At 39.0% G+C, this 16,461-nt stretch overlaps 1 protein-coding gene across 2 annotated transcripts in view; it reads left to right on the forward strand.

Moving 5' to 3' along the window:
* ROCK1 (Rho associated coiled-coil containing protein kinase 1) overlaps nucleotides 1-16,461 on the forward strand; it is a 156,377-nt gene that overhangs the window by 31,079 nt on the left and 108,837 nt on the right. For both annotated transcript variants that reach the window (XM_050767630.1, XM_050767632.1), the window contains exon 2: nucleotides 8,380-8,461. In XM_050767630.1, the coding sequence (XP_050623587.1) occupies nucleotides 8,380-8,461 (82 nt within the window). The remainder of the gene's footprint in view (nucleotides 1-8,379; nucleotides 8,462-16,461) is intronic.

Below are 16,461 nucleotides of genomic sequence, written 5' to 3' on the forward strand. Positions count from 1 at the left end.
GCAAATAAAGGGAGACTTAGGTCAATTTTCTGATGACCCTGATAGGCGTGTAGAAATTTTCTGAAATTTAACTCAGGTGTTTTATCTCATGTGGAGGGATGTTGTGATGCTGCTAAGTCAAACCCTCCCTGCAACTGAAAAGCAGAGTTCCGCAAGCAGCAGAAAATTATGGAGATGAACAACATACCTCCTATAGCAGACCAAGTTAAAAAAGAGGAGAAAAGGAAGGTGAGGAAGAGGTAGAAACTTCACTCCCACAAGGAAGGGAAGCAGTTCCGGTTAAATAACCCTAATTGGGATCCCAATAACTCAGCAGATGAATGGAAAAGGAAGCACTTTTTAAGGTGTATATTAGAAGGCCTATGGAAGACCACAGCTAAACCTCTCAGTTACTCTAAACTGTCTATGATAGACCAAAAACCAGACAAGAATCCCACAGCTTTTATGGAAAGGCTGAGAGGGGCACTAATAAAGCACACCTCTCTATACCCCGATTCAGTTGAGGGACAGCTCATCCTGAAGGACAAGTTTATTACACAGGCAGCTCCCGATATTAAAAGAAAGCTACAGAAGCAAGCAATGGAACCAGATAGCACCCTAGAAAGCCTCCTGAGAATAGCCACTTCAGTGTTTTACAGTAGGGATTGGGAGGAAGCCCGAGAAAAGGAGAAGTGGTACAAGAGAAAAACAGAGGTTCTAGTAGCAGCATTACAATCTTGTAAAGTCCAGAATCCCCAAGGTGCATCCTCTAGCTGTTATCAGTGTGGTCAGTCTGGGCATTTTAAGAAGGAATGTCCAGGAAGCAAGACGAAGCCACGTCGACCCTGTCCAGCTTGTGGTGGAGACTACTGGAGACAGACCTGCTTTGGTCTTTTGTTCTGGGTTCAGAACTAGTCTCCAGTAGTTCTGAGGGGTCCAGCAGGACTGATGGGTCCTGGAGCTCAAACCACTGGCTCCAGCGACTCAGACTGCCATTACAGCACAGGTGTCCCGGGCTTTCCTGCTAGACGAGAGCTGCAAAACACCTTCCAAAGGACCCTTTTTGGTGCCATCTCAGCTCACTGCAGCCCCCCGCTCCCAGGTTCAAACGATTCTTGCGCCCTAGCCCCCCGAGTCGTTGGGACCACAGACGCACGCCACCACCCTGCCTAATTTTTGTATTTTTAGTAGAGACAGGGTTTTGCCATATTAGCCAGGCTAGTCTCGAACTCCTGGGCTCAAACGATCCGCCTGCCTTGGCCTCCCAAAGTGCTGGGATTACAGGCGTGAACCACCATGCCTGGCCTGTTTGGTTTTTCTTGCTGATGGCTGTAGTACAAATGGCTATAGTCCATTTGTTTTGAGACTTTTCCAAATTGTTTTTGCAAAGACTATTCCTTACTGTGGGTGATCACTGAAGTCTTGATTCCTTTAGCTTGTATTCAGCTAATGTTTGGGCAGAGATTTCCTTGAATGTCAGGTGCTCCAATACATACCAAAAAAGCCTCAGAAAACAAAAAGAGAACCACCTCTCGGTCTTTGCAGATTTGCCCTCTGCTGGGGTACTCCTTTACCACTTAGCTAGGCTAGTTCTGAGTTTCAGGATGAAACTCAGATGAGATGAGAACTTAGGATCTTCTCAGGATTTTTCTTAGCATGCTTCTTTGCCTGGGCTTCACATGGCTTTTTAAATTCCTCTGTATACATGGCTGCTTTTGAATCATCTTATTTCCCAAAGAGTCTCACCCTGCTTCTCCTCTGGGCCTTAGATGGTCTATTCTTTGTGTTGTGTCCACTAGTCCTCCCTACTTCTCCATCTTTTACCTCAGGTGTATCAGTAGGTTTTGTAGTTAGCTTCCTTGTAGCCTTTATGAGCAGCGCATGCTGCTTTTCCTGCCTGTATTCTGAATTATGTGAAATAGAGTTTAGGTTCTTGCCTTAGTCCTTCAGGTATCTCCCATACAAGATAGAATGAACATACACAGTATGGTCTTATTCTACTCCCTTGGGTTCAAGGTTTGGGGGGGGGTGGTAAGAGGAGGAACCAGTCTACTACCTGCTCAAGACTTAAGATTATCCTTAGCGGGTGGGACAAGAGCAAGTAACCTGCCGTAACGCTTTCCTACCATTTGGGATAGCTTTTACTTGATTGGATATTTGCTTGCTTGTTATAAGCCTAAATTTTCGAGAACTTCTGCAGACCTGTTTCAGATAGCTTGTTACTTTTGATGTTTCTGTGGGTGAAGGAGAGCTTAGAGCTTCCTAGTCCATCAATTTGCTGATATCTGATAGTGACTTAAAATAAATTATGGCTCTGTGTGTGTGTGTGTGTGTGTACCAAGAGGGGAGGATCTCTTGAGGTTAGGTGTTTTAGTCCAGCCTGACCAACATGGTGAAACCCCATCTCTAATACAAATACAAAAATTTTTATGTGTGTGTATATTTGTACACACACACAAAAACATATCATAAAACTTATCATTTAACTGTTTCTTTTTTGTTTGAGACAGTCTCCCTCCATCACCCGGGCTGGAGTGCAGTGGCACAATCTCGGCTCACTGCAACCTCCACCACCCGGGTTCAAGTGATTCTCCTGCTTCAGCCTCCTGAATAGCTGGGATTACAGGTGCCTTCCACCACACCCAGCTAATTCTTGTCTTTTTAGTAGAAACGAGTTTTCACCATATTAGCCAGGCTGGTCTTGAACTCCTGACCTCAAGTGATCCTCCCGCCTTGGCCTCCCAAAGTGCTGGCATTACAGGCGTGAGCCACCTAGCCCATTTAACTGATGCTAAATGTATAATTCTGTGGCATTAAATCTTTCACGTTGTTATGCGACCATCAGTGATATTTAAATGGCAAATGATTTGGCTTCTTTTGCATTCACTATTCTGTTTGACTGCCTGAGACGTTTTAAATTCATTCTTAAGGCATTTCTGCTTTTTAAGTTCCTTCTCAGCTTCGTTGGTACTGTTCTTTCTGTCTGTCTTCTCTTCTCTGTGTCCTCCTCCACCATTTTTGCTCTGTGTACCTCTTTTGCTTTTCTTCCTTTTCTTTTCTTTTTTTTTTTGAAACAGAGTCTTGCTCTGTCACCAGGCTGGAGTGCAGTGGCGCGATGTTGGCTCACTGCAACCTCCGCCTCCCAGGTTCAAGTGATTCTCCTGCCTCAGCCCCCCGAGTACCTGGGACTACAAGCGGGCATCCCCATATCCGGCTAATTTTTTGTATTTTAATGGAGAAGTGGTTTCTCCATATTGGTCAGGCTGGTCTCGAACTCCAACCTCAGGTGATCTGCCTGCCTTGGCCTCCCAAAGTATGGGGATTACAGGCGTGAGCCACTGCACCCAGCCTGCTCTGTGTACCTCTTAAATGTTAGTGTTTCCCAGGGTTCTATTCTTGAGTCTTTCTCCACTCTCCCTGTTTATTCTTGTTGGATAATTGCATATGTTCTCACAGATTTAAGTGTGCTCTCATGACTCCCAAATCTATATTATAGTCCCAGTCTCTCTGTTAAACCCAAACTTATATCCAGTTACCATCTAGTTTTCCATGAAATGATATCCCAAAGGACCTCAGATTTAGTGTGTCTGAAATATTTGTCTTCTCTGCATATTATATTATCTGCCTTGTTTAATGAAGTTGCTGTCTACTTACATCAACTTGAAGATCATATAATCATTTTCAACCCTTCCTGTTCCTCTTTCAGTTATTCATCAGATTCTTTTGCTTCTAATGCCCCATTCCTGTTTCCCCAGTTTTTCAGTCTTTTATCCTTTTATGCTTGTATTACCACAGTATTCTCCTAGTTGCTTTCATCTCCACCTATCTCTTCTGCTTTTAATTTATCATCTTTATCATTGACAGACTACTAAAATAAAAACCAGTCATGCCACTCTCCCTACTGCAGAAATTCCTATGGTTCCAAATTATCAGAAGATAAATTCTTCTCCTGGTATGTTATACCTTTAACATTCCCTACCTCATCGTCACAGCTTTGACTCCTTCTCCTTCGTCTCCTTCTCACCTTTCCCAGTCCAGAACATTCTACTCTCATTCTCTGAATTCTCCTTGCTTTTCACCTCTAGATTGCCTTGCCCCACTTCTGTCTTATTCCTTCATAATTCTGTTCTTCAAGGTTCAGCTCAAATTTCATCTTCTCTGTAAAGCCCCAACAGCCCTTTCTCTCTTTATGTGGTACCTACTTACAACACTTGATATCCTATATTTACTTTTTCTACCTACTAACCTCTGAACTCTCAGAGACAGGAAGTATTTTCTTTTTCTGCTTTCCTGCAGAAGAGGAGGCAGATTTAGAAATAAATAATTATAGTATAACAGCTAAATACATAATTTCTGTAATAGCACAAAGGAGGTCATATAACATTGCCTCAGGGCACTGGGGAAGGCAGCACAAAGTAAGGGACATTTTGAGGCAGTCTTAATGTAAGAACGTTCACATTCCAACTGGAGAATAGAGCAGGTGCAGAGGTTCCATAGGGTAGAGTGAACCTGGCTTATTTGGGAAATGGCTGGTAGCACACTGTGGCATAAGCCCAGCTATGTGCATGTAGAGAAACAGGCTGGACAAAGTTGTGATTGGAAACTGATTGGGAAGAGCCGTTGTTTGTTGTACTAGATAATTTGGAACATTATTTACTTATTTATTGACTATAAATGTCCTGGGCAGCATTGACATGGGCATAGTAATGTCACAGTAGTTAAACAGATATTAATTGTATTTAATATCAGTTTGTTAAAATTCCCTAAGGAAATTGTTTTCATTTTCATAGCTGTGCTTAATTTTGATGAATTATTTCTTTATCAAGTGAAGAAAGATTGATTGGTTGACTGATTGGTTTTTAGAGACAGGGTCCCATTCTGTTACCCAGGCTGCGGTGCCATGGCGTAATCATAGATTACTGTAGCCTCAAGCTCCTGGGCTCAAGCGATCTTCCTGCCTCAGCCTCTCAAGTAGCTGGGACTGCAAGCATGTGGCACCACGCCCAGCTATATATATATTTTTCTTAACTTTTATTTTTGTAGAGATAGGGTCTTGCTATGCTGTCTAGGCTGGTCTTGAACTCCTGGCTTCAAGTGATCCTCCTGTCTTGATCTCCCAAGGTGCTGGGATTACAGTTGTGAGCCATGACATCTGGCCTAAGGGACTTAGTTAAAACAACATTTTACTACATATACCAAAAGCATTTTCTTTAAATGGTATATCCTCTCTTATCAGAGTTTGTCAGCACTCTTTAGTACCAGTGGGCAGTCCATTTTAGAAGTAGTTTGGTTTTCAGAAGCCCCAGTTTTGCTGCCATAGTTTTCAGTGAATTTTGAGGGTGGGGTAGTGTTTCTCCAAAAATATGTCCCTTAGGTTTAGAATAATAACCATTTAGATTTTGAAAATTTACCTAAAAATGAATGTTTCTTATAATAATGTAACTGTCCTTTCCTCGTTAAATTCTCATGCCTTATAATGTGTTATTTTTAATGGATTTAATCCTAAATGATGTTTTACACCTGACTCATTTTTGTTAATTCAGATCTATCCAGAAAACTAAAGTTTGCAGTAGTGTTGAATAATTTTCTTTTGCTTCTGCTTTTGCTTCAACTCTGTTATGGCATAACACAACAGGCCTCTATCTCCTCTTCCCTCTGCTCCCCGCCACCCCCATATCAGTGCTTTTCAGGAAATGTGAAGTGTTTTTACTTTAAAAATCACTGTAAAATGTTATACTTTTAATTGATTATGCCTGACTTTGTGTGTATATGTGAAAATACTTCTCTTATGTAACTACCTTCTTTTAACATATAACTGCTACAACTGGTCTACTACCCTTGTTCAACTATTAGTAGCAAAGAATTTAATTACTGTAATTTTTTGACATTGATTGGCCCCTCTGTTATATATTTTCTTCTCCACATTTTTTTTTTTTTTTTTTTTTTTTTTGAGACGGAGTTTCGCCCTTTCACCCAGGCTGGAGGCATGGTTTTGGCTCACCGCAACCTCCGCCTCCCGGGTTCAAGCGATTGTCCTGTCTCAACCTCCCGAGTAGCTGGGGTTACAGGTGCCCACCACCACCATGCCCGACTAATTTTTATATTTTTAGTAGAGATGGGATTTCACCATTTTGGCCAGGCTGGTCTCTTAACTCCTGACCTCAAGCAGTATGCCTGCCTCAGCCTCCCAAAGTGCTGAGATTACAGGAGTGAACCACCGCTTCTGGCCTCCTCTACATTTTAAAACTGATGATTAAGCTATATGATGGACATGTTGTGAAAGTAGAGGGTAGTTTTGCTCATGCCTAATCATAAAATTAAGTAAAGGACCAGTGGAAGTATATCCTTTGATTATCATTCCTCGTGAATTGTTTTTGCACTTGGATGAATGTTATGTTGACATTCTGAGTCCTGATACTAGAATTTGGACTTTTAGGAAGTGTAGAAGTGTTATTCTGCATTATTTTATGGAACTTCAGAGTGTTGAATAAAAGATAAGATTCCTGCCTCATTTATAGTGGAAAAGCTGCACAACATTCCTTGCGTTGTGCAACTTTTCCACTGCATTAAAATGGAAGCCTGCATCCCTCTCTCCCACCCGTGTCTTGACTCCCCTTAGAAACCTCAGTTGGTATATGCTTTGGTTAAGGTAGAAGAATACATTCTTGCCAACTTTATTTCCCTAATAAAGGCATACAAGTTTTGCTTATGGGTGATGCTGAAAAGTAATAGACTATCCCGCGGTATTGTAGAATTAAAGTGTATAGTGCCAGGTCCAAACACTTAGTGACCATATGTAATTAGTGGAGGCAGCTCATTTTTCATTAACAAACACATGATCAAATACTTGGTCACGCAAAACTCAGATGCCCATATGTAACAACAACAACAAAAGTACTTCAGATTACTGCACTGGGAAAGGGTTTAACATCATGACCTAAGATTTACTTTTAAGGTTTTATGACCACATGACTAAAATGTCTATTTTCTGTGTAGGTCATTCCTGTCAATAGGGAGACTAACATTGAGAGCTTTCAAATGTCAGTAACAGAAATAAAAGAGAGAGAAGTGAGACTGTTAAGGTCCAGACACTTCACATATTAACTCATTTAATTCTTACAAATCTGTTATGTGTTGTAATCATTATCCCTCATTTTACAAAAAAGAAAACTGAGGCTCAGAAAGGTTATGTGACTTGTCCTCCCAACATGTTAAATATACTATTTTTTTCTTTAAAATGCTTTTGCCTGGTTCTTTATTTTTTTAATGTTTTGACCCATCTGGAACTGATTACATTATTAAGCATCATGCAAAAACCATTCTTTCCCATAGTGCTGTTCAGTTATACAAACAACATTTACCAAAGAGTGAGACTTTGTAATGAGGATTGCTTAGGATTATCTGAATGTTCTTCCAGTTCCTGCCATGCAGCAGGCTATAGTCTGAATAGATGCTTTCCCATTTCAGTACTGCTTAGTATACCTTCACACTGCCATGCACTTGCTTAGATAATACTTAAATATCCTCTTAAAAGCAAAAGCTCGGCCAGGCGTGGTGGCTCACACCTGTAATCCCAGCACTTTGGGACTCTGATGGAGGAGCAATTGCTTGAGGTCTGGAGTTCAAGACCAGCCTGGGCAGTATGGTGAAACCCTGTCTCTACACAAAACGATAAAATTTAGCCAGGCATGGTAGTGTGAGCCTGTAGTCCCTGCTACTCTAGAGGCCGAGGCAGGAGGATGGCTTGAGTCCAGGAAGTGGAGGTTGCATTGAGCCAACATTGCACCACTGCACTCCAGCCTGGCCAACAGAGCAAGACCCTTAGAAAAAAAAACCAAAAAAAAAAAAACAGAAAAAATGCAAAAGCTCATGTGTGTCCTTTACTGCTAGGTTTCCCTAGAAAGAAGACCCATGAAAATCCAATACATTTTTATAATTAAAAATGTATATAGCTTGTATTTGTGATTATGAGGTATCTATTTTATATTAAACCTCACATTTTATTATTTAGCTGTTACCTTGTAAAATACTTATAGTAACAAATGTAGGTTTTTGATGTCTGTGAGATAAAGATAAATGCAATAGTAAGGAGAAGTAATGCAAAATAAAATTTCATGTCCTTACGAGGGGAAAAGCTCATGGATTGAAATCACTTGCAGCCAATCTGTGGTAATTTTCTTGCCCCTGGGCCCGCCAGACTTAGAAGGTAAAAAGAGCTACATATGAAATGAAAACAGCTTTTCTCCCAGTTCTCATCTAATCTTGTAGAGGGTGTTAAATGTACACAAGATGTGTTAGGGGACATTAAATATTAAAGCATATATTTTGTTATTTCATAAAAAAGGAAACTGTTCATAATGTGGTCCAAAAAAACTAACCATTGTTTGTTTGTTTCTTTAGGATGGATTGGATGCTTTGGTATATGATTTGGATTTTCCTGCCTTAAGAAAAAACAAAAATATTGACAACTTTTTAAGCAGATGTAAGTAATTTTTTGTGTAGGTTAATGACAGACTTCATATAACTACATTTTGACTTAGATCATTCAAGCCCTTATTTTTTCTTCTATTTACTTTTTGGTGATTTCATCAATGATTTCTACATAGAGTTGAGTAGGAAGTGTGTAAGAAGCAGTTTGGATGCCTGTTAGGAGAACCAAAGTACTTTGAAGAGAAAGGGATGAAAAATAGCTAAAATAAGTATTCAGAAAACTGTGCATTGAGTTTGAATAACCACACATTGAGTTTGAGTGACTGCTGAGATATGAGAATTTTTCTCCATGAAAGCTGTTTTATATTTAAATTTTACAGATACTCTTTTCTGAAGGCTCCTTTTTAGATTGGATATTATAATTTAAAAATTTGGTTAACTTACAACTTCAAACTTTTAATCTTAAAGAATTAATAAGATTTAGATCATAAAGTCCTCCTTCAATTATTTCTGTTTCTAAACTATAAATATTGATACATGTAAGTTTGATTGGTTTTGGTGTTGTCTTTCAATTTTGGTTACATGTGTTTTGTTACAAAGATTTTATTTTTCTAAATAGTCATATCTTTTTGATTTTTAAAATCATTTCTATACTTTGAAATCTTGTATTAGAATTTTTAAATTTTGTTCTTTTCGTTTTTCAATTTTTAAAAATTTATTTAGTTTTATTTGAGTTTTTGAATATGGTTCCATATTCTGAACTGAGAAGTTTTTAAGTATAAAAGTTTTAATTATTTATCATGTCCTATGGACATAGCAGTAAAATTTTATTAATGTTTACAATTGCTTACCTCCCTACCTGACAACATGGTGAAGGAACTAAAAAGATGGAGAGGCTTGACTGTATCTTAATGGTAACTGGTGTTTACAGAGATGGTGTAGATAAGGGGTAAATACTCCTTAGTACAAAGGCAGAGGGTGGGGCATGTTTTTTTTAAAAGTAATGGCTAGCAAGAATGAAATACGTGCTTCCTTAAACTTAGCTACTTTGTTGCTTTCATAATGTTAAGTGTGCTTGTGCATTATATTTTATAAATAGAAACATTAATGCTTTAGTAGAAATAAGTAAAATAAAAGTATAAATCTAAAGTAAACTGTTTTAACTGGTAAACGTGTACAATTTATTTTAATTTTTAAATTGGAGAAAAATGCAGAGAATAATATAACAAAATTTTAGGGAAGTCAAATGTAGCAGGTAAAAATCATGACCAAGGATAGTTTATGCCAGCATTACTAAGTTAGTATAAAATTCAAAAATCAATTAGTTTAATTTACCATATTAACGTACTTTAAAAAGGAAATTTAGTAGATGCAGAAAAAGCATTTGATAAAATTTAATATCCATTCACAATTTTTTTTTTTTTTTTTTTTTTTGAGACTGAGTCTGGCTCTGTCGCCCAGGCTGGAGTGCAGTGGCCGGATCTCAGCTCACTGCAAGCTCCGCCTCCCGGGTTTACGCCATTCTCCTGCCTCAGCCTCCCGAGTAGCTGGGACCACAGGCGCCCGCCACCTCGCCCGGCTAGTTTTTTGTATTTTTTAGTAGAGACGGGGTTTCACCGTGTTAGCCAGGATGGTCTCGATCTCCTGACCTTGTGATCCGCCCGTCTCAGCCTCCCAAAGTGCTGCGATTACAGGCTTGAGCCACCGCTCCCGGCTTCACAATTTTAAAATATCTGTCTGCAAACTAGGAAGTGAAGGAAGCTTCCTTTCCCCAATAAAGGGAATCTACAAGAAACCTACAGTTCAGATTTTATCTACTTGTTTAAGACAAATGCTTTTCCCCTAAGATAGGAAAAGGCAAATCTGTCCTCTCTTACCATTTTTATTTAACATCGTCTTAGAAGTTCTAGACAGTGCCATCAGGTAAAATAAAGAAAAGCCATACAGATTGAGAAGGAAGAAGTAAAACTTTCTCAATTTAGACAGCATGATTTTCTATATCGAAAATCCTCAAGATTCTGCAAAAAAGCTACATGAACTAGTAAGTTTATTAAGCAAGGTTGAAAATTAGAAGATTAGGCCGGGCACGGTGGCTCAAGCCTGTAATCCCAGCACTTTGGGAGGCCGAGACGGGCGGATCACGAGGTCAGGAGATCGAGACCATCCTGGCTAACACAGTGAAACCCCGTCTCTACTAAAAATACAAAAACTTAGCCGGGCGAGGTGGCAGGCGCCTGTAGTCCCAGCTACTCGGGAGGCTGAGGCAGGAGAATGGCGTGAACCCGGGAGGCGGAGCTTGCAGTGAGCTGAGATCCGGCCACTGCACTCCAGCCTGGACCAACTCCGTCTCAAAAAAAAAAAAAAAAAAAAAAAAAAAAAAAAAAAAAAAAAAAAAAAAAAAGAAAATTAGAAGATTAATATCCAAAAAGCAGTTGCACATACATTTATTAACAGCAAGCAATTGGAAATTGATTTATTATAACAAATACAGTGCCATTTACAATAGAAGCAAAAACATGAAAAATTTAGGAGTAAATCTGACAAAATATGTGTAAACCTGTATACTGAAAACTATACAGCATTGTAGACAGAAATTAAAGAAGACCTAACAAGATATTCAGTGTTCATGGATTGGACAATTCAGTATTACAATGTTAACAGTCCCCGGATTAATTGATCTATAGAGCCCGTATATTCTCAGAACCTTAGCAGACAGTTTTTTGTATAAAGTGACCAGCAATTCTTTAATTCATAGGGAAATGCAAAGGAAAATAGATAAACTGGGCATCATCAAAATTAAAAACTTTTATTTGTGCTTCAAAGATACTATCAAGAGTGAAGGCCAGGCACGGTGGCTTTCGCCTATAATCCCAGCACTTTGGGAGGCTTAAAAATGCATTTAAGATTCCTGCATGTTGTCCATGTTGTGTGAAGTAGTAACTTGTTCCTTTTTTCCACTAAATTGCAGAGCAACCTTCTATTGAATGGATGTACCTTGGTTTGTTTGTTCATTCCTCTGTTGAAGAACGTATTTGTTATTTCCTGTTTGGGGCAATTATGAATAAAGCTGCAATAAATATTCGAGTACAAGGTTTTGCATGAATTTAGGTTTTTTTGTTTTGTTTTGTTTTGTTTTTTTGAGATGGAGTTTCGCTGTTGTCACCAGGCTGGAGTGCAATGGCACGATCTCGGCTCACTGCAACCTCCACCTCCCAGGTTCAAGCGGTTCACCTGCCTCAGCCTCCCGAGAAGCTGGGATTACAGGCATGCACCACCATGTCTGGCTAATTTTGTATTTTTAGTAGAGATGGAGTTTCTCCATGTTGGTCAGGCTGATCTCAAACTCTCGACCTCAGGTGGTCTGCCTGCCTCCGCCTCCCAAAGTTCTGGGATTACAGGCATGAGCCACAGCGCCTGGCCATGAATTTAGTTTTAAATTGACTTGGGCAGATACGTAAAAACACAGAAGTAGGATTGCTAGGTTGTTTGCTAAGAATAGGTTTAACTTCTTAAGAAACTGCCAAACTGTCTTCCAAAGTGGCTATACCATTTTATTATACATTCCCACCAACAATGAATGAGAGTTTCTGTTGTTCTGCATCCTTGTTGCATTTGCTAGTGTCAATTTTCGTTTGCATAATGTCTTTCATAGAGCAAAAATTTTAATTTTGATGAAATCTAACTTATAAACTATTTCTGCATTGGTTGTGCTTTTTGTGTCATGTAAAAATAATTGCCAAACTCAAGATTGAATTTTTAAAGCAACTTTATTAAGCTATCATTTACATACTATAAAAATCAGCCATTTAAAGTGTACAATTCAAATGTGAGCTTTTTGAGTGTATATATATTTATAGAGTTGTGCAACCATTACCACAGTTACTTTTACAACATTTTCATCACTTCATAAAGTAACCTCATACCCATTAACAGTCAGTCTCCATTTGTCTCCAGGCTTCCAGCCCTAGGCAACCACTAATCTAATTTCTGTCTGTATAGATTTGCCAACACCCATTAACTTTAAGTCACTCTCCTTTTCTCCCTAGGCTTCTAGCCTTAGGCAACCACTAATCTATTTCTGTCCCTATAGATTTGCCAACTCTAGAGACATTTCCTATAGATGGAATCATCAATAAAATGGTCCTTTGTGACTGCCTTCTTTGGCTTAGCATGTTTTCATTGTTCATCAGTGTTGTAGCATGTGTCAGTATATCATTCTTTTTAATTGCCAGTAGTATTCCATTGTATGGATGTACCACATTTTGTTTATCTGCTCATCAGCTGATGGACATTTGTATTGATTCTATTTTGGCTTTTATGAATAATGCTGCTATGGACATTTGTGTAGAAGTTTTTGTGTAGACATATGTTTTTATTGTTCTTGCGTAGATACCTAGAAGTGGAATTGGTGGGTCATATGGTAATTCTATGTTTAACATTTTGAGAAACTCAAGATTGATTTTTAAATGTATACTTTTATTACTTTGGAGTAAATATATGTGGCTTTTCTGTTGTTCCTGAATAGATAAATGCAGTATGTGTTTATCTCCATTTGCATATAATGTCAGTAAGTGTTTTTAATATTTCAGTAGCATCAAGTACAAGTATAGTCTGTATCCTTAAGGATTGTGGGGACATACAATGTAATAGAAGAAACAGACCTATATAAACAATCCCAATTCAGATTGTTAAGTGAAATATAGGGAAATAATGTTGTCCCAGAGAAGGGAGTCATACTTTGTGCTCAAGAGGGAATCAGGAATGTCTAAAGAGGAGATAGAAGATTAGATCTTGTTTAATAATAACTTGGTCAGATAAGGTGGTGGGGGAAGTCATTTTAGGTTAGTGATAACATCTGCAAAGGCACAGAGATGAAGCAGTATGGCTTATACAGGTAATTGCAAATAACTAGGCATTGCTAGAGCATAGTTGTGGGGAGTAGCTTATGTAGAAATGTAAGACTGGACAGTCACTAACAAGATCAGTTTTTTTTTTTTTTAAATGTAGAAATGTAAGACTGGACAGTCACTAACAAGATCAATTTTTTTTTTTTTTTGCCATGTTGAGTTTGAATTTAGGAGTCTGGATTTTTAATTTATATTTATTTTTTGTTGGTCTGTTTATCAAACTGGATTACTCTGTGTGTATGTGGGTGGGTGGATGCGTGCATATGTGCCTGTGCAGTCAAAATGTAGCACATCTTCCTAGAGCATGATTTTATTTGAACATTTGGACATTAAGTAATTTTCTTAATTAAAACCGTGCTAGGTGCAGTGGCTCACATCTGTAATGCCAGCACTTTCGGAGGCTGAGGCAGGTAGATCACTTGAGCCCAGGAGTTCGAGATTGGCCTGGGCAACATGGCGAAACCCTGTCTCTACAAAAATACAAAAATTAGTTGTGTATGGTATTGTGTGCCTGTAGTCCCGGCTACTTGCGAGGCTGCAGTGGGAGAATTGCTTGAACTCCGAGGTGGAGGTTGCAGTGAGCTGAGATTGCGTGACAGAGACCCTATCTCAAGAAAAAAGAAAAAAAAGTCAGATTTTTATGGAATTGAATATAACATTCTTGTTAATCTTTCAAGTAAGTTTAATTTGTGAGCTTTTTAGGGCTGCTTTCACTACTCTAAAAGTGTGCAATGTATACTGGGCTTTTTTAGGCAGAGTAGCAGTATTCTGGTCAAATAGTACATGGTACTTAATGTTTATTACCATATTTTACCTATTCTGACATTTAAAAAAATTTGAACGTTTTTGAAATTAGAATGTGTCTTAGAATCTCCAGTGGTACATAAAGTAATGGTACATTTTGTAATCTAGGATCTTAGGCTAGGCAAAAATACATTTTTTTTTATTAGAAAAGCAACAAAGGGTCATTATAAAAAACTTAAAATATATAAAAACGTGGCAGAATACTCTGTAGTCTCACCAAACTCAGAGATGACTGCAATTATTGTTTTGGCATATTTTCTTCTGGCTTTTAAAAAAATTCATATCTGTATATCAGTATATAATTATGTTTTTAGAAAATCAAGTTCATATACTGTATGCAGTTTATTCTATTCTTTGCGCAACATTATGTGCTGAACATAATTCTATGTAATTAAACATTCAACACAATTTTAAATGTTGCCTAATACTCTATTATATGTATATGAAATTATTTATTCTTTAAAATTGTAAAAACTATTTTATTGTAGAAATCTTTGTCCCACGTTGTATCTCATTTCCTTAGGATAAATTCCTAGAAGTAAAATTCACTGGGTATAAAGTATGATTTTTATTTATTTTCCATTTAGTTTAATTTTTTTCTTGATACAGAGTCTCAGTCAGTCACCCAGGGTGGAGTGCAGTGGCCTGATCTCAGCTCACTGCAGCCTCCATCTCTGAGTTCAAGTGATTCTTGTGCCTCAGATGTCCACCACCATGCCCAGCTAATTTTTGTATTTTTAGTAGAGACGGGGTTTCGCCATGTTGGCCAGGCTGATCTTGAACTCCTGACCTCAAGCAATCCGCCCGCCTTGGTCTCCTGAAGTGCTGGGATTACAGGCATGAATCACAGCGCCTGGCCAATTTTTAAAACAGTGTTAGGAAAAATCATCCATTTGCTTTCTTGAAAATTAGATCCACGAGTTTATATGTGATCAAAATGCTTTTGAATTTTTGGTAACCCAGAAGCTATAAGTTAGCCTTTTTGTACTGGTCCTTTTGCTAACTTGTGATCATTTGGAGAATGGTTAACTCTAAACTACTAGCTCTAACGATTAGCTAGTTAGTGGTTGTCAAGACTGTGGTTCCTATTTATGACTCAATTTGCTCATTTCATTTCTTGCTGAATATGTTGTATAGTAGTATTTCACTTCTCTGAATCTTAGCTTTCTGCCAGCATCACCTGACTCAATATAGTTGACAATCAGAAATCGCTAAAAGGGTCTAGGTGGTCACAACATCCTATTTGGAGGTTTTAGAATGAATGAGAACTTACCAGATTTATAATTTTGCAAGTATTATTTTGCATAAAACTAATTTTGTGAATAACAAAGAGGTCGAAATCTGCCATAGGAAAAGATAAAACAGTTTAAGAAGGATTGGAAGTTCTGAGAAGTTTGCTGTTTTAGGTGAGGTGTCCAGGGGAGGCCTTGCTAAAAGGTGACATTTGAAAAAAGAGTTGAAGTAGTTGAGGGAGTTAGCCATGTGGATGTCTCAGGGAAGAGAGTGGCATACAGAGGAATAGCTAGTACAAAGGCCTGGAGGGAGGAGAGTGTACCTGACCTGTTTGAGGAACATCAAGGAAGCCAGTGTCGCTGGAGAGGACTAGGCAGGGGAGAGAATTGTAGGATGATATCATAGAGGTAAGGAAATAAGGAGGCTGGGTCATGTAGAGTCTTGTAGGCCATTGTAAAATCTTGGGCTTTTGCTGTGGGTGAGATGGCAAGACATTAGAGACTTTTGAGCAGAGAAGCGACATGATCTGACTTGTGTTTTAAGAATATCACCCTGTGGGCCGGGCGCGGTGGCTCAAGCCTGTAATCCCAGCACTTTGGGAGGCCGAGACGGGCGGATCACGAGGTCAGGAGATCGAGACCATCCTGGCTAACACGGTGAAACCCCGTCTCTACCAAAAAATACAAAAAAAACTAGCCGGGCGAGGTGGCGGGCGCCTGTAGTCCCAGCTACTCGGGAGGCTGAGGCAGGAGAATGGCGTAAACTTGGGAGGCGGAGCTTGCAGTGAGCTGAGATCCAGCCACTGCACTCCAGCCCGGGCGACAGAGCGAGACTCCGTCTCAAAAAAAAAAAAAAAAAAAGAATATCACCCTGTGTTGAGAATAGACACAGGGAAATCAGTTGAGAGTCTATTGCAGTAATCCAAGGAAGAGATGATGGTGACTTGGTCTAGCATAGTAGCAATGCAGAGGGTGAGAGTTATCGGATTCCAGATACATTTCAGAGAGAGAGCCAACATATTTTCCTGAGAGATAGGATGTGGAGTGTAAGAAAAAAAGGAGTCAAGAATGGCCCCTCGGTTTTGTCCTGAGCAAAATTGAGACATCAG

Source organism: Macaca thibetana, chromosome 18 (genome assembly GCF_024542745.1).
Source record: "Macaca thibetana thibetana isolate TM-01 chromosome 18, ASM2454274v1, whole genome shotgun sequence".
Lineage (NCBI taxonomy): Eukaryota > Metazoa > Chordata > Mammalia > Primates > Cercopithecidae > Macaca > Macaca thibetana.